Genomic DNA, 18,104 nt, shown 5'->3' on the forward strand with positions numbered 1-18,104 from the left:
TAACAGGATGCTTAGGAACTTTCTGCATGTTTTATTTTTCTTGAAGATATCAACGAATGCAAGATGATTCCCAGCCTCTGTACCCACGGCAAATGCAGAAACACCATTGGCAGCTTTAAGTGCAGGTGTGACAGTGGCTTTGCTCTTGACTCTGAAGAAAGGAATTGCACAGGTCAGTGAAGGGCTTCCCTTTGCAGAACGCCCTTTAGAACTCTTCATCTTTACCACATTGCCACAAGAATGAAAGCTCTCCTGTTACTCATGTGTTGCCACTTACTGCTTGCATTCAGACATCGATGAATGCCGAATCTCCCCTGACCTCTGCGGCCGAGGCCAGTGCGTGAACACCCCAGGGGACTTCGAATGCAAGTGTGACGAAGGCTATGAAAGTGGATTCATGATGATGAAGAACTGCATGGGTAAGTGTGTGACCATCTGATCCTATTACACAGGTAATAAGGGATACCCTGAAGCTTTGATGACTCAGAGCCTCCCTCCCAGCTTCTCCCTGCCCACCCCCCAACCCCCCTGCATGGGTCTCCTGACCAGTGTGTCTGGAATCAGTCTGTGGAAGAGGGAGACTGAGGTGTGGAAAGCATGAGGGACTTCTTGCCATGGGTTGGCGGGTGGCCTAGGACATTAGTTATGGGTCCCAGAGAAGTGAGTTTAACACCTGGAAGAGACACCCCAGGGAAGAGAAACGATTCAAGCATTAGCTGTATTCAAGGTGACATTATAGGGTTTCTATCCAATATTTCTAGAAAAAGAGCTTGATTAAGCTGGCTGCATTAGATTAGGTTCCCTAGAGAGAAGCCTGAGAAGGGAATTTTTTTTTTTTTTTTTTTTTTTTTTTTTAAGGAGAAGCTGTAGAGAAGTGAAGGAAGGAAGTTAGGGCAGGGGAAAAGGCCTCTTAGCCTTAACCTGATCCCACTGAGTGCTCTGGAATGTGAATGGTATCAAACAATTGTCCTGCTTTTAGGCAAAGCCAGACTGCATACTCCCTTGTCTGCCATGGGCAGCTGCCAACATTTGAGGGGGATGTAATTCTCACCTCTCAAGCATTTCTGAATGAGGTGGACAGCAGTTCTCCAAGAAGGGAGCCTGTGAGGCCTAGCAGCCAGGACTCCCAGCGACCCTGATGCACTGAGGAGTGCCCTGGCTTGGGGTCCTGAGCAGGACACCACCACCATCTTCAACTTGGGTCATTGTCATTTTGCAGATATCGATGAGTGTCAGAGAGATCCTCTCCTGTGCCGGGGTGGCGTTTGCCTCAACACTGAGGGAAGTTACCGCTGTGAGTGTCCTCCTGGTCATCAGCTCTCTCCCAACATCTCAGCATGTATAGGTAAGGAGGAAGACTTTCAGACCACGTATTTGTGTCTCAACCCACATCTCTGCCACAGTCAGAAGCTTCTGGCTGGATGTTTGCTATTTTTATTTTCTAAACAGACATCAACGAGTGTGAACTGAGTGCGAACCTCTGCCCTAATGGCCGTTGTGTGAACCTCATCGGGAAGTATCAGTGTGCTTGCAACCCTGGCTATCATTCAACTCCTGACAGGCTGTTTTGTGTGGGTAAGTTCTCTCTTTTATTTTATACTTTATTTTATTTAGTCTCTTTCTAGAAACACCCCAGTAATGTTCTGAGTTCTGTTTTCATCACTAGTTACTTTTACTTAATCTCTCTTGTTTTCCGTAAGTAAAATTCTTTTCATAGTGGCTCACAGTCTTTGGATCTCACCTCCCTTGTCTGTTAAAGAACCATTTAAATGAAGGCTATGAAATGTTTTAGCTCTAACAAGTCGAATTTGAGCCACGCTGCTTTGAATACTGAACAATAGCACATGCTTTGTTTATGCACGTGCATACCCAGGCAAATCAGCAAGTACTAACCACTTGCAATAAATGAAGCATGGGTTCTGTGAGAAACACAAAAAAACAGAAGGTACAGCATCTGCCCTTAGGTGGTTTAGATCAGCTATGAGATTTCAAAGATTAATTATTGGCAAGAAGACCATGTTCTCTTCATTCCTTACATTGAAATGGAGGCCAGGTCTGGCACTCCTTAAAGATGGGGTTTTGTGGGACAAGCATTTTGCTTTGTGGCTGGCCCTCTGTAGGTTTAGTTGTGCTCGGAAGAGTGGCACAGAAAACCCTCTGGGTTTATTGTGCCCAAAGTCAAAGTGAAACTTTGTGAAAACTGCCAGTTTTTGCCTGGTTTGGGGTGTACATCATGTGGAACTGCCAAGTCTCACATGGTTTCCACCCAAAGCCATAAATCAGCCCAAATTTTTCTGAATCATGGCCCAGGACAACTCAGAATTCCAAATCAGGTTCTTGAAAAGGATCAGAATCTTAGCCAATCAAACTGAATGTCTAGTTTATAACTGAATATGTGACCCAGAGAATTTCATCCACGTGCCTATTATCATAACTGGGGTTGTTCGTTTAGCCCTACCTGGCATGTGGGACCCCATGTATCATATAACTGATTATTCACCTAACTCCCCAGCTGCAACATAAGCATTATGAAGGTAGGTATAGGTCTGTCTCATTCACGATTAGATTCTTATCTCTAGCATGTAGTAGGTTTGCACTTTATATTTGTTGAAGGAATTGAATGATGCAATGATTTCCAGTTGCCTGAAGATGTTTTTGTTGTGTCGTGTTGTGCTTTGGAAACTTGAAATGCATGCCATGATCATAGACATAAAGAAAGGTGATATTCTTTTTCTTTTTCTTAGACATCGACGAATGCAGCATAATGAATGGTGGTTGTGAGACCTTCTGTACAAACTCTGAAGGCAGCTATGAATGTAGCTGTCAGCCAGGATTTGCACTAATGCCCGACCAGAGGTCATGCACTGGTGAGTAGGTTTTAGCCTCCTGTGAAATACCTCAATAGCCTAGAGAGGTTCAGGGCCCAGGCTGGAGTCAGACAACCCTGAGTTCAAAATTTTGTTTGTCACACATTTTAACTATGCATCCTTAATAAAGATCCTTAGCATCAGTTTCCTCATCTCTAAGATGAGGTTCAGATTGCCTGTGTGGGGGAATGCATACAGCACTTTGCACAGTTCCTGGCACATAGAGTAAGATATAATTTTGAAGAATCTGATCTTTTGACTTACTTCAGAGCTACACTAGGTGTGCTCCTTGGACCAGCCGCATCAGCATCACCCAAGGATATGTTAGAAATGCAAAATCTTAGGTCCCACTCAGACCTACTGATTCAGAAACTTCTGGGGATAGATCCCAATAATCTATTTTCACAAGTTCTCCAAGTAATACGGATACGTGCTAGAACTTGAGAACAGTTGCTCTAATTCACACCTCTTGTTGTATCATGCTGGGCTGGAAGAGTCATGTCTCCAACTAGAGATGAGAATGGAGGTTGATGATACAGGTTTTAATTTTGGTTTTGGCTAAGAAGAGAACTTGGGTTTGGATATCAAAATTACTTTATCAGATCTAGGAAAATCTCCAAAAAAAACTTTAGATGTAAATTGACCAAAAAAAGTTAAATGTTGAAAATAAATATTTTTAACCAAAAGTACATGTAAGTAGATATGCTTGTTTTAAGCAAGTTTCACCTTTACAATATCAGTAAACCAGAAGATAATCAACTTTAGGCATTGAAATCTGACAATGAAAAAATAAAATTTAATCATTGTTAAATGATAAATTCATGTCAGGGATAAAATTGCTAGTTAAATGATGGATTTCTAATAAGGTGTAGAGATTGATCCTAAATAATATGCTATAAATCTTGAAAATGGATCTCTGCTTTTTCGCCCAGGATAAATTGATGGGATAATTTAACCCTTCGTTTGGATTTGAAGCAAATAGGCTGTTTATTTGACTTGAGTTAGTTAACTTTTTCACCACTTATTAATAGAACTAGTGTTAACAACATGTTGGTTTTCTTCTCCACAGACATTGATGAGTGTGAAGATAACCCCAATATCTGTGACGGCGGTCAGTGTACAAACATTCCCGGGGAGTACAGGTGCTTGTGTTATGATGGATTCATGGCATCTGAAGACATGAAGACTTGTGTAGGTGAGCAAAGGACACAGAATTTCCCATTGTGTCTGGTTATTCACAAGCATGGTTAAATTACATAAACATTAGTTTGGGAAGTTGATAAATGGATCCTATCGGAAAAGTAAGGATATTTAGGGACATATTACTAATGTTCCAAGACCAACATTCCAAAGAGCAACTTTCTTGTGACTGGGATATGATGTTCTTATCAGATATGTTATATGGATTGAGTTGACCATTGGTCACTCCACGTGGACATTTATTTTATGTCTGTGCGCTATTTCTGTCCACTTAACCCTAGGCCTTTAAAATCTTTTACTAAAGGCAAGCAAAATTTATTTCTGATAAGAATGAAGTAAACTCTAGAATTGATTGTATTGATGTATTCTATTGCTATGTTTTCAAATTTCTCACACTGTTCTTCTGCAGTATGTAATCCCATTCAGTATCATTGTCATCTCAGACATTGTAATTTTCGTCTCTAAAAATTTGATTTGGGCCATTTTTCACATCTCCCCTGGGAGCGATGTGAAAGTTAGATCATTCCTCTAACTTTGAGCCCATGAAATAGAATTGTAGTAACTGCTCTAATATCCTAATTCCATCATCTGTGTCAGTTCTGGGTCATTTCAGTAAATTGACTTTCTTCCTCATTATGGGTCACATTTTCCTGCCTCATTGAATGGCTGGCAATTTTTGACTGGATGCCAGACATTATAAATTTTGACTTACTAGTTGCTAGATGTTTTAAATCCTGAGGAATATTCTTGGGCTTTATTCTGGAACCCAGGTAAGTTATTTGGAAACAGAAGGATCCTTTAAAGTCTTGCTTTTATGCCTTTAAGTAGCAGTTACTTAGAGGCTTATTTTGCCCCATTACTGAGGCAAGACCCTTCTGAATTATGAGATTTTCCAGTCTGACGAGTAGGAATAGGCACAATTCCAGGCTTTCTGTGAGCTCTGATGATTGTTCCCTCTAATTCTTTTGAGTGGTACTTCCCCTAGCTTTGAGCAGTTTCCTTACATGAGTGCATTGATCACTACTTATCTGAATACATGACGGGGCTCTCTCTCTCTCTATGCAGCTTTCTTCTGTCCTTTACTCTGCCCTGTGAACTCTGGCTGCCTTGGTCTTCCGGGACTTCCAGTGTTATCCCCTCAACTCTGGGACACCACTCAGCTCCATCTACCCTATGTCATGGCCTTAAAACTGTCCCTACATCATAACCTGGGACATTCCTAGAACTCACCTAGCTTGTTTTCTTTCTGTCAGGCATGACAGTCTTCTGTTGCCTCTGTTGTCCTTTTGCTGGTGTTTTCACATGGGAAACTAAATTCTCTCTCTATTACTCCATCTTGGCGAGCAGAGTCTAGAATTGAAAATATTTAAATTCTGTCACGTTTATATCTTTAGAAAACCTTTACTGAATATTTATGAAGTCCTATAAATTAAAGTGAAGTCATAAAAAAATAATTTGTAATTTGGGGAAGACGTCAAGTTTATAACTATCTGCACCAAGACTACCAGTTCATCTATCCTTTATTTTAAATATTGGAAACTAAAATGTTGGCAGCTGGAGACTGAATTAAATTTTGTATCTTACAACAGAATATGCTGTCTTTAAAGTTTCCTAGACTGTCACATAAAGAGACTCTATACGCAGTCTTGAGTCAATCAGTTTATTTGATTACCTCCTGCTTATGGCCCAGATAAAGAGGCAGTCTACCTGGTTAGCCTGCAGTATAGAAAGCAAGTGTGAACTGCTTGTGAACCTGTAAATATGATACTCTTTTTTTTTTTTTAATGAAAACACTTCACCTTTTGTAATTTATTTGTCATGGTTGTTTTATCTCAGGAAAAATGTTTTCAATGATATAAACACATGACTGTATGTATTAATAATATCTGTATTTTACAGATGTCAATGAATGTGACCTAAATCCAAATATCTGCCTAAGTGGAACCTGTGAAAACACAAAAGGCTCGTTTATTTGCCACTGTGATATGGGATATTCAGGCAAAAAAGGAAAAACTGGCTGTACAGGTATGTTTTTTCAATTTGAACAATAAAACGTTTGATGGTTAAAAGACTATTACCAGAGGAATACAAGTTTTAAAACTGCTAACATTTTAATTGCTTTGTAAAGCATTTTATATAACATTTTTCATTAACTTAGCTTGTCCTTCTTTGAAACTTGTCATATTTTAGATTAGATCTTTGCTGAAGCTTTTTTTCTTTACCCGTGAAAAAAGGCATATTGGATGAATTCTCACTATAACTAACACCATAAATATCACATTTTATGAGGTTAAATATCACATTTTTATATCAAAGTTAACATGCTAATTACCGTACATTCCTATCCCTTTTTTCAAAGCAAGCCTCCCTTGTCAACATTTCATTTGAGGGTTTATAATTAAGGTTTTTAAAGAAACATCCTACAATTCATATTTTTCATCAATTCTCATCAGTCTTCCAGTTCCTTAAATTAGTGTGCTTTTGATATATTAAGTTGCTTTAGCCTAAATAATTCCTGGGACTTAGCAAACTTTATGAGGTGATAATTAAACCATTTGTAATTTTGTTTGTCTAATACCAGTAATCCATAAAAAAATCTTTTCACAACGTTTGTAGAAGATTATTTTATTAAACATCAAATTAAAGAAGTCACTCTGTGTGGATGATATTGTTATTAAGCATTTAGTTGGTGTTTTCAAATTTGAGGCGATGGTGATAAGTATGTGGAATAATATAATAAAGTTTTACTATAGTTACTTGTAGTAATATAACAGATTATGGGATATAACATAATTTAAAACATAATGGAGATCATGGTGAGCTTGATTAGGTAATGGCATAATTTCTTTACAAATAACAGACTTTAATTCCAAAAGCCAGTTTGGCCAGCCCTTGTGATTTGAAACGAACATTAAAATATTTGCAGATTGGCAATGTGGTAAATGTCCTTTCTTAATTATATCAACATTTTTCAAGAAAGTTTGCAAGGATATTTATTATCATTCCAAACTGTCCAATAATGCTAAGTTTCAAATTTATAGATATACAAGATAATGCCAATAATATTACTATTGGTTAAAAAATGACAAATTCTAGCCAAATTACAAAAAGAAGTATGAAGCTAGAATGCCTTCATGCTCACTATGTTCCTCAATCTTCCTATGAAGCATGGTCAGCAGTCCATTCTAATAAGTGGCACAGTGTTTAAAATCTCATCTGTTGCTCTCTGGGATACAATATGTCTGTGGTTCATGTTTTATTGTAAGCTCTCAGGATAAGTATAGGACTTGAGGTAAGGGGTGGTATTCTGGCACTAATGAAGGGGAAGATAAGATTGTTCCATATTGCATTTTACCTGATACAGGCTAATACCATTGTTTGGTTCAGTTAAACTCATGAAATCCATCCCAGAGAACCAAGAGGCTTACAGAGGGAGAAGTTAATCTAATGGGACCATCAGTCTTCATTCCCTATAAGAAAAGGATCTCTAGAACTTTATGCTCCAAATCAGAGGCATGAGCAGAGGCTGATTATTTTAGGCCTTTAACCCTAAAGAAAGCTTAAATTCTCATACAATATTAATATCATTTTAGGTAAATGATATATATATAATGCCTTTGGCACAATATTTGGTATATAGTAGCTGGTTAATAAATAGTAGCCAATGTCATTGTAAAATGAGACCTGCAGACACAGTATCGAGAAGCCATTTTAAAGACATAACTTCTAGTTCAGCAAAATTTTATAGTACTATTTACTGATACATGCTTGAAATCAATTTAAGAAGGGAACTCTTACTTGGTATTCTAAAAGGCTTGTTTTTTATAATTGATTTTGCACTGTGGTGATGAGAGCCATGTACTCTATATTAGATGAGATGACACACCAGTTTTACATTAAGAACAGCAGTCTTTTGGTAAATCTCATGAACAGAAACTTAGATTTGAGGTCCAAGAAATACTCTATTCTTTCCTAAGGCCAACATCCCCTTACTTTTAAATTGTAGCCTAAAATGACTTTTCAGTTTCACAGAACCCAGCCAGTACTGTAGGGAGAAAACTGGAATTTCATAGCCTCTTTGATATCACAGCAGCACGACATGTGATATTCTCACGTGAAGTAGTAGAACTCCAGATTTTATTACTAGTTCTTCCACTGATTCATGAGCTTGAACAGCTTATCAGGGTGCTCTGTAGTTATGCAAGTGTTCCTCTTAGGTAAGCACCCCTGCAGTGAAATATGGAAAGAGGGGATGCATGAGGGAGGGAAAAAAAGAGGTCCTCCGTAAATACTTTAATTCATCCAAATGTATCACATTTGATTGGAAATGACGTACACAAACAGGAATTGGCAGCAAGTTTGGTATACTTAAAAACAAGTTTTAAAAAATCTGAGCCAAAATGTATTTTTAATACCATGTAACTAGGGCTCTTTTAGCCTGCTTTTAGTTTAAAATTAGTGTCACTCCCAGCTTAGAATATCATCAAGTTTCCCTGGTGATAGTCATGTTAAAGACAAGTGTTTATAATGTCCCCGGCAACTAATGTAAATAGAGATACGTATCTTGCCTAATGGGATAAGCAAACCACACCACAAATAACAGTGAAGAACAAACCTGGAACAATGTTTTTGATGATGATATGTAAATATATTTTTGTACATATGTAATATGTATACAGACATACAATGTGTATACTCATATAATGTATATGTATATGTGTATATATGTATATATACATATATATACATATATATATATATGAGTACCCTATAAAGGAATTATAAAAATATGTATGCTATTTCATAGAGAACTTTGTTTCATGAGAACTCAAAAAATGTCCTCTGGGTTCCATTACAGCTTTGTCTAAATATTTCAGCTTCCTTGTCATTACTGATTGTTTCCATTTTAACAAATAAACATGTTTTTTTCTCCCAGTCACTTTAGCAGTGCTCCGAATCCACCCACTGACTTACATTCCCAGCCCACACAGATGTTAAGGGCTTCTTTTTTTCTCCTTAAGCTTTGTTCATGGGTATGCTGAGGAGAACATTCAATTTAATGGAAGGAGAATGTACATTTGCTTAATATCTAGAACACAGCTTTTCTGTCCTTAGCTTATGGGGGCTGGATTACAGTGTTTCCAGTCTGTGGACCACATGCAAGGCTTCTGCTGCTCATTCCACAGATTTGTAATTAGACAACAAATTGGAAGATGGAGAACTAGGTTGCTGCTACGTACCATCTCTGTGGGTCCTCGCTTTCACAAACTCACTTGTAAGAACCTACCTTCCATCATGTGCTCACTCAGTTGGTTAGTGAGAAAGAATGCCATTAAAATCAGAATTGTTTTCAGTTAAAATAGCAGCATAGCTGGGTAATGCCGTTTCTCAAACTCTCGGCTGCTTTTCACATGAGAAATGTTACTCATAGGTCTTAGTCCATGACAGAGAATCATATACTCCAAACCATCAGGACTCAGGGAGAATTTGTACCCATTTACTTCCAGCTTCTTATCACTGCTAATTGTCCTCTACTGGCTGTCAGCCTGTGAAAACTCCGTGGGTGTTCAGTTAAACAGTCTTGGCTCAAATTTGGATCCAAATTGAGAAATCCAAGCCTTCATGTTTGGCCTCTCCATTTATTCTAATGTCCTCTTCCCCAATGCCCAGTCAATGAGATCTCCCATGTGCCAGCTCTGCCATGATTGATGCCCAGATGACAGGAAGGCAGGTGTGTGGGGGTAATACAGCCTCTCCTTATATGACTGGCAGAAAGAGGCCAGAGAAGCTCAGAGCACAAGCCTTTACTTGAATGTCAGTGGGACACACCCAGAACCTGTACTGGTGTCTGCTCAGACCACACCCTTGCCTGTCAAGACAGCCATGCAAGTAGGACCTTTGCGTCTTTGTGAGGGAACTTTGGTGGGGTTAAGGAGGTTGCAGTGTCAGCCCTAAATTTGAATTTCCTTGCTTTTTTTGGCTTGGCCTTATTCTTAATCTTTAAAAAGGAATTTTCTGTCTGGAGCAAACTTGTGGGGGAAAGAGAACATTTGTACAGAAAGAGATGTTCTTGGCAAGCATGTGCTATGTTTCCTTCACACTATTGAAGAGTAGATGTTTGAATACAGCATTTTGTTTGCTTGTTTTCCTTATGGCTCAGTTTCCCCTTCTGTTTGCTTTTATAATCAAGTGCAGTCTTAGGCCCAAGTCTGCCATGGAAATAATTAATAAATAGTAATTTGCAATAGTATGCATGCACATATACACACATGCAAAGAGCTTTTACTCAAAGATGCCTCTACATCTTATGACCAACTCTTTCTAATTCATTTATTACATATTAAGAGTAAATAATTGAGATGATGACTTAAATATTCATAAAATAAAGAATTGAATATTGTCTCCTGAGTATCATCTCCTAGTATCCTAAAGCCTATGATACATGGCTTCTTGTCAATGGAATTTCTTTTCACCTTGAGAACATTGCAGGAAAACTACATGTATTTTCTTCAATTAGGAATTTATATTGTCAAAAAATAAAAAAAGAAATTAAAAAAAGAAATTTATATTGACATATTATTAATGATTTAAAAATGGAAGGAGGCTCCTTTTAAAAGAAATCTTAATTGTATGATTAAATGTGAAAGCTAAAATAATCCATATGAAAATCAGAATATCTTTGGTCATTTGAAAATTGGAAAGAAAACAATTCAGAATTACCGGACTGACAGGTTACAGTCATCTCTGAAAATTGTATTAGTAGAAAAGATTAGTGAAAATTTCTACAAGTCTGTTAATACCAAGATTTTTAAAACTCCATAAAGTGGTACTTAGAATAAAGTCTTTATGTGAATAAAGAAATCAGCACGATTAGGCTGTTGTGGCCCAAGAGAAAGAGTGCCAAGCAGCAGACAGGGAAAATGAGTTCTGACAGACTTAGAAATGAGTTCTGCTACTTATTGACCTTGGGGCCCTAGAAAGTCCCCATGTGCTTGGGGACTATGGTATCTTCCTCTGAGCAATTGAGAATTAGGAAAGTCAAATTCTGAGTTTTTTTCCAATTAGAAAATTTCTTGGCTTTATAACATTTAGTAGCTTCAGTGCTTAGGCAAGGGAAGCTCATTGTTTCTACTTAACTCAGAGATCAGGACAAATAAAGGAGGGAAATGAAGATAGGACTCTGCAAAAGTGGTCCTTAACTCTGAGGGGAGTGATTACCTGAGGAATAAGAAGTGTTGATGGTCCTGCTTGGGAGCCCATGAGGTCAGGCTTACTTTTCTTGAATTTCCGTGCATACTTACCACTATTATCCCTGGGCTGGCCTTCCTCCTCATTTCCTTGGAATGTGCCGTGCTCAATTATTCAGTTGGTTAAAGCTTCCAGTCACAAGTCTAAAGCTGCTTGGTATGTGCCTCCCTTGACCTGCTTTAATAACTCAATAGATTCATGTGGCTGCCAAAGCTACATTAAAATTCACCCATACAATACATTGTAATTGTAAGAACTTTCTTCAGGCGTGTTTTCATTTTATGATTATTAGTGATGTTATGAAGTATTTCCGTAGGAAAAATGTCATTCTTTTATTTTATGTTTGCTCTAGAAGTTATGAAGAAGCCAAATATCCCAAGACCATTTCAGGGCTTCAGATGGAACATTTGGCAAGCAGCGTGTTTCCAAACACTTTCAAATCATTTAATTGGGCTTCTTAAGTAAACAAAAGGGTAAACACAAGTTGCATGCCTGGTTTCTTTTTCATACCACTTTTCAAATGACCGCTGAAAATTCTTGCAACATTTCACATGCCAAAATGATCCTTCTTGACCTAAGTTTTGTGTTAGACAGTGGTTTCCATGTAGAGTCATTGTACCCATGCTTAAGAGTTCTTGTTCGTAGTTAATGAAAAAGTTATTATAAGGTGAAGTCCCTGTCTTTCATTATGGATTCATCTTGGGCAATAAAGATTCTGGCACCAATTTCAATTCTGATCACCAGCAGGGTGTCTTAAAATTCAACTCAATTCTGACAACAATATCTGCCTGAAGACAGTGAAAGACTTCACAGGTTAAGGGCTCAGTTATGCAAGACTGTCTTCATTTCAGACGCCAGTCACAAGTCTAGGTTGTTACCTGGGCTTTTGAATGACTGGCTATTAATCCTATAAATTAGAGGTTCCCACCACCTCTCTATCCTATCACAGAATGCAGGAAACCAGTTTCCTTGCTAGATTACTAGTTTATTATAAATGGATAAACTCAGAACCAACCAGAAGGAAGGGATGCATAGGGCAAGACATGGGGCAGGGGTATTTAGTTTCAAGGCTTTCTCTAGGCAAGACATTCTTTCTGAATCTCCATATGTTCACCAATCCAGAAGCTCTCTAAACCCATCTTTTTGAGTTTTATGGAAGCTTCATTACATAGATGTGATTAATCAAACCATTGGTCATTGGCTAGTGATTCAACCCCCAGCCTCTCTCCCATGGAGGTCAGGGTGGTAGAAATGAAAGTTCTAACCCTCTAATCACATGGTTCATTCTCCTGGCAACAAACCCCATTTTTAGGTGAAGTCCAAAATTACCTCATTAATCTTACAAAAGACACCTTTGTGCTTTCATCACTTAGGTAATTCCAAGGGTTTTAGGAGCTCTATTCCAGAATCAAGGACAAAGACCAAATGTTTATTTCTTTTTATAAGTTACAATAACACAGAAAATAAAACATTTCACTTTATATTTTATGGCACTTTTATGTTATAGAATCTATCTTGGCTAAATTTGGAAATGGAATTTTGGAGAATGGAGAACTTTCAAGAATTTGGAGTCTTTTAGTGATGTTAAAAAAAAAATCAAATTCAACTGAGTAAATTGGCTTTATTCCATGACTTATGCATCCAGCAGTGTCCCACCTGGCAAATTCAAAGGAGCTCCAAGGAGCTGTATAAAATGGAAGGCTTTGAGGGGTAGAAAGAAGGAGAGAAACAAGGGAAGAGCAGATTGTTTCAGCAAGGTCATCTTCCTATAGGTCTATCAGGTAGATTACCTCTTAGTGCTAACCAGGTAACTCCAGACTGACTGGTTAAAAGTTTCATTCCTGGAAGAGGCTGTAATTAAGTTAAGTATTAAGCCATTGTTTACTGATATGGGGCTTAGCACAAGTGACTTCACTTTAGGCCTGATGCCTCTTTCTGACAGTAATGTGACGTTAATCTGGTATTCCTTTTACAGAAAAATCTCCATTGGATTGATTTGAGTTTTACATGAAATATGCAAGAAGGCTTGGGTCTCCAAGATGCTAGAGGTCTAAGAAGCTAGAGGAAAGATGGTTCACTCATTGCCTTAAAGAAAATTCTCTGCAAATGTTTGAATTAGGAATGCCTAAAGTAAAACTTTTATAGAAATAAAGCATAATTAAATAATATAGTATTTCCATTTAAGAATAAAATATATTTAATATATAGCATATGAGTGAAAAAGTTTTCTAGCATGCCAACAACATTGTATTCCTTTGTTTGTATGAGGTATGATAGGTATGATAACAATGTGCACCATTACTCTATAGTTGACTTAATAAAAATATTGAGAATAGAAACATGTGACCATGCGTGTTATTACCATAGAATGTTAGGCAAATCACTTTTTAAGGTCTTCAACTAAAAAGAGGTTCATTTTGGTTTTCAGTGACAATGAAAGATTAATGGAATTAAAATAATGGAAGATAATTAGAATTAATAATAGCAAGTAGCTATTATCATATTGTCCTTTAAAAATTGAAATTTAAAGCTGTTGAATGTTTGTAGAGTTATATATGTGGATGCTAAACCAATCTATATTATACTATGGAAAGTGTGAAAGTGAGTCAACTTTTGAAGTTGCTAGTTGCTGTTCCTAAGTTATTTAAAAGACCAAAAAGGCATCTGTGCTAAACTTTTTTTTTAACCACTGGTTATTTTTCCAGACATCAACGAATGTGAAATTGGAGCACACAACTGTGACAGACACGCCGTATGTACCAACACAGCAGGAAGCTTCAAATGTAGCTGCAGCCCTGGATGGATTGGAGATGGCATTAAGTGCACGGGTGGGTTGGAAAATAATTGCTTCTCATGAGCTGCATAGGTTATAAATACGAAAATATTAATTCTGTAAAGAAAAATTTGTATGCTACTGATCGTAAATGTGATGCTTTTTTATTCATAATGATGTGACTTTTTTCCATTAGATCTGGATGAATGCTCCAATGGAACACACATGTGCAGCCAACATGCAGACTGCAAGAATACCATGGGCTCTTATCGCTGCCTCTGTAAAGAAGGATACACGGGTGATGGATTCACATGTACAGGTAGGCTCATGTTGGAAACAGCTGTATAAAGGGCAATCAGAGAAGCCAGGTGTTTCACCATCTCTCAGACTGTCCATTGTTTGGACAGTTTTAGTCAACTTTTGACAGGAAAGATTAGGTATTTGAAACTACATCTCTTGGGAATGGAAATTTGGTGTCAGGTCAATTAGGGAGACCTCAGAAGCTAAATATAGTTATATAGTTGATATGGGTATCACTGTATGCAATGATGTCATTACTTAAAAAAAATCATATTTCCTTTTACAATCCTTAGCCTTTATATTTTTGTGCCTATTTCTCACTGTTATTTTCTGTACCAAACCCAAGAGTGAGCTTGCTGTAGAAAGCTATGTAAGGAAAAGAGATTCAGACATTCTAGATCATAATAAGATATTGAGATCCATTTCATATGACTTGAAAGCATTAATGAATGTATCCTGAACATTTTGCTCGCAAGACGCCATTCAAACATAAAAGAGACTAAGGCGTAGTCAGTGGTTTACCTGGAATTTTTTCAACTTGCTGAAAATTTTTATCATATTTGAAATTGTTTATGTCTAACCCAGTGAAGTTTTGTCATCATAAACCTCCCGTTACTCCTTAGAAAATATTCAGTTTCATGTATTAGGCATATATGATTTGTGTGTTTGATATTTAGTGCCTGTGCTTATTAGCAAAGCTCAGTAGAGATGGAGCAGAAAGGAATGTTTGGTCTCCTCTATAGTTGCTGTTCTAGGTCTTTTGCTGCCCATCTGAGCCTAGTCTGAAACCTGAGAAATAGGCACAAAGCACGGCACATTATTTCCTGTCATGGATGTGTCCGCCTTTGCACGACCCTGCTCGTGAAAGCCTTAATTTGAATAATTCATTTGACTTATTCTTCATTTTACATCATTAGGGATAATTTAGCATTTAGCATTCAGCATTCTGAATCCAAGGCCCACATTCATGGACTATTCAATACTAACATTCAAAGGGAAAGAAAGAATGGGTTTAAATGTTATCAAATACAAACTATGATGAGACTCCACTACTCTCAGGGAGTTGGCAATGATAAATGAAAGATCTGAGGAACTGAAAAGCTCCTAACTGAGGAAGAGTAACTTGTGTATCTTTCTGGCTGTAGATCTTGATGAGTGCTCTGAGAACCTGAATCTGTGTGGCAATGGTCAGTGCCTGAATGCCCCGGGAGGATACCGCTGCGAATGTGACATGGGCTTTGTGCCCAGTGCTGATGGGAAAGCCTGTGAAGGTAACTGATGGGGAAGCTGCCGGGGCACTTGCAGGGCCTGACAAGATTATGTTATTTAAACATTACTGATTTTTTTTTTTAAATTAAGGTGTGTTTTGGCTTCACATCTGAGCTGGTCAGTTCAGTCTGTGGAGGTATTAGGTCTCCAGCTGGACCATTTCTTTTGTGCAGAGAAAAATCTCAGCTTTCTGGCCACAAGCTGCACATCCAACCTTGGTCAGATGGTCTGCAAGAGTACACTCATTGGTCATAGGAGAGACAGGCTAACCAAATGTGGTTAGCTCAATGCAACCTGTTTATCCCCATTGCTAGGGGAAGGAGCTCAAAGTACCTGTCCTCCAATAATGTCCCATTGAAGGAGTCTCTTTAACTATGTTTTTAATCTCTGCCATGGTTTGGTGTCTAGAAATAAAAGCTTTAAAATAATAAGAGCAGATAATCTTCTCCATATGCAGAATAATGTACTGGGCATGTCTCACATGGTCTCTAAATATCAAATATATGTGAACATGGAACAGTCTTTTGCAAATCCATTCAGTAGGGGGCCCCTAGGGATAATGTTGTATGTCATGCTGTCTCTCAGTGCAAGGCTCTGTCTTCCTGAAATGTTGGTCAGACAAGAAGAATCCTGGAAGCCTCTTAGCTAAGGATAGCTCTCACTAGGAAACACAAGGTTCTTTTCTTTCCCCATGCTTGTCAAATTTAAGTGCATTATCTCTCACCGAGAAGAATTAGCATCTACAGTGAACTAAAAAGATTTCAGTAGAAATAAACAAATGATAACAATTGACAGTAAAAGTTTAAACAAGACCCTGATTAATGTCTTAACTAATAATTGTTGCTTGTTAACAGGACATTAACTCAAAATCAGTCTTTAGCTATGACATGTATACTAATTCTCTCATATAGTTCTATGTAAATACTTTTCTTTGTTATGGAACCATTAGGTGTTCTTTATACCATTTATATTAAATATGCAGAGTTTGATACAAAATTCCTCTGAGGCAAGAAACCAGATTATTCTCTTGACTGTGTGCCTAATGCCTGTTTACTTTTGTTACTCTGAACATCCAACCAAAACAGGTACTGTGCCACCTCTGGTAACATAAATAGTCACAGTCAAAGTTTTGCTCCTTTTCATGCTATAAGGGAAGGTTGTGTTTGTTTGTTTGTTCTTAATATAAATCACTGCCGGTGGAAAGGTTATGGCTATTTAAAGCCAGTTTCAAGGCAATGCCTGCGTGTCAATTACACAAGCAGAATGTTAACGTGAGACGGGGATCAGGGCCTGAAAGAAGTGTCTGCAGTTTTTAGATCTCCATCGACAATAGCACCCAGCATAGCTCTAGGGATAGAGAGGATTATAAATTTTTTTTTAATTTTTATTTACTTATGATAGTCACAGAGAGAGAGGCAGAGACACAGGCAGAGGGAGAAGCAGGCTCTATGCACCGGGAGCCCGACGTGGGATTCGATCCAGGGCCTCCCAGATCGCGCCCTGGGCCAAAGGCAGGCGCCAAACCGCTGCGCCACCCAGGGATCCCCGATAGAGAGGATTATAAAACCGATTATGAAAGTTACCGCAGATCCTTTGTGGTTTGTAGAATTTTAGCCTACAATAAAAACAGTGACTATATGTGAATAAAAACCCCTAAAGAATTGGGTCTAAGGTAGCCTTTTTGACTCTTACTTCACCAAAGTGACATGGGCCTGTGTGAAACACCAGAAACTACATTTGTAATGCTCAGCTTACTGCTTGGCATGTCATGGGGCGGGGCGGAGCAGGGGAGGGCTGAAAAAAGTGATTTCTCACCTGTGAGGCTTCCTATATATGGCAGATAATCTAACAGGCTACAGGAGAAGCACCTAGATTGACGTCAGATAGCCTTTTTCTTCATAACATCAGGCGCCTAATGACATGAGGCAATTCCTTTGGCAAAAAAATAAGTTTCATTTCTCCCCCTTTGTGTCCCTACCCAAGATATCGATGAGTGCTCCCTACCGAACATCTGTGTTTTTGGAACTTGCCACAACCTTCCTGGCCTGTTCCGTTGTGAGTGCGAGATAGGCTACGAATTGGACAGAAGTGGCGGAAACTGCACAGGTAAGACATCTGTTGCCATCGGAAGCTCCCCCTGGGTGTCCTGGGGACCTGGCTTGGGGCCTCACCGGAACCTCACAAGAATATTCAGTCACAAAAGAAAAGTGAAGATGAAACAACAGGAACCACAGAATAAATTCCCTGAAACGGGCTACATGTAAGGATGCACAGGAAAGAATGGCAGGTCTTTGAAAGAGCAAGATCTGTAGCCTCACAGGCAAGCTCATGGCTGCCAAAGAAGGTGCCAGAAGTTCTCTGGCTGTAAGGTTTCCTAGCTATTCCTTTTCTCCTTAGGCACGTTTTCAGAGAGTTTCCCTTTGAAGGCCATGCCCTGCTCTGGGATC

At 38.4% G+C, this 18,104-nt stretch overlaps 1 protein-coding gene across 2 annotated transcripts in view; it reads left to right on the top strand.

Annotated features, from left to right (window-relative positions):
- Positions 1-18,104, top strand: part of FBN1 (fibrillin 1) — a 227,453-nt gene that overhangs the window by 153,501 nt on the left and 55,848 nt on the right. For both annotated transcript variants that reach the window (XM_041743578.1, XM_041743577.1), the window contains exons 26-36: positions 47-172; positions 291-419; positions 1,220-1,345; positions 1,450-1,575; positions 2,745-2,867; positions 3,937-4,062; positions 5,967-6,092; positions 14,021-14,143; positions 14,285-14,407; positions 15,534-15,659; positions 17,641-17,763. In XM_041743578.1, the coding sequence (XP_041599512.1) occupies positions 47-172; positions 291-419; positions 1,220-1,345; positions 1,450-1,575; positions 2,745-2,867; positions 3,937-4,062; positions 5,967-6,092; positions 14,021-14,143; positions 14,285-14,407; positions 15,534-15,659; positions 17,641-17,763 (1,377 nt within the window). The remainder of the gene's footprint in view (positions 1-46; positions 173-290; positions 420-1,219; positions 1,346-1,449; positions 1,576-2,744; positions 2,868-3,936; positions 4,063-5,966; positions 6,093-14,020; positions 14,144-14,284; positions 14,408-15,533; positions 15,660-17,640; positions 17,764-18,104) is intronic.

Source organism: Vulpes lagopus, chromosome 2 (assembly GCF_018345385.1).
Source record: "Vulpes lagopus strain Blue_001 chromosome 2, ASM1834538v1, whole genome shotgun sequence".
NCBI classification, from domain to species: Eukaryota; Metazoa; Chordata; class Mammalia; order Carnivora; family Canidae; genus Vulpes; species Vulpes lagopus.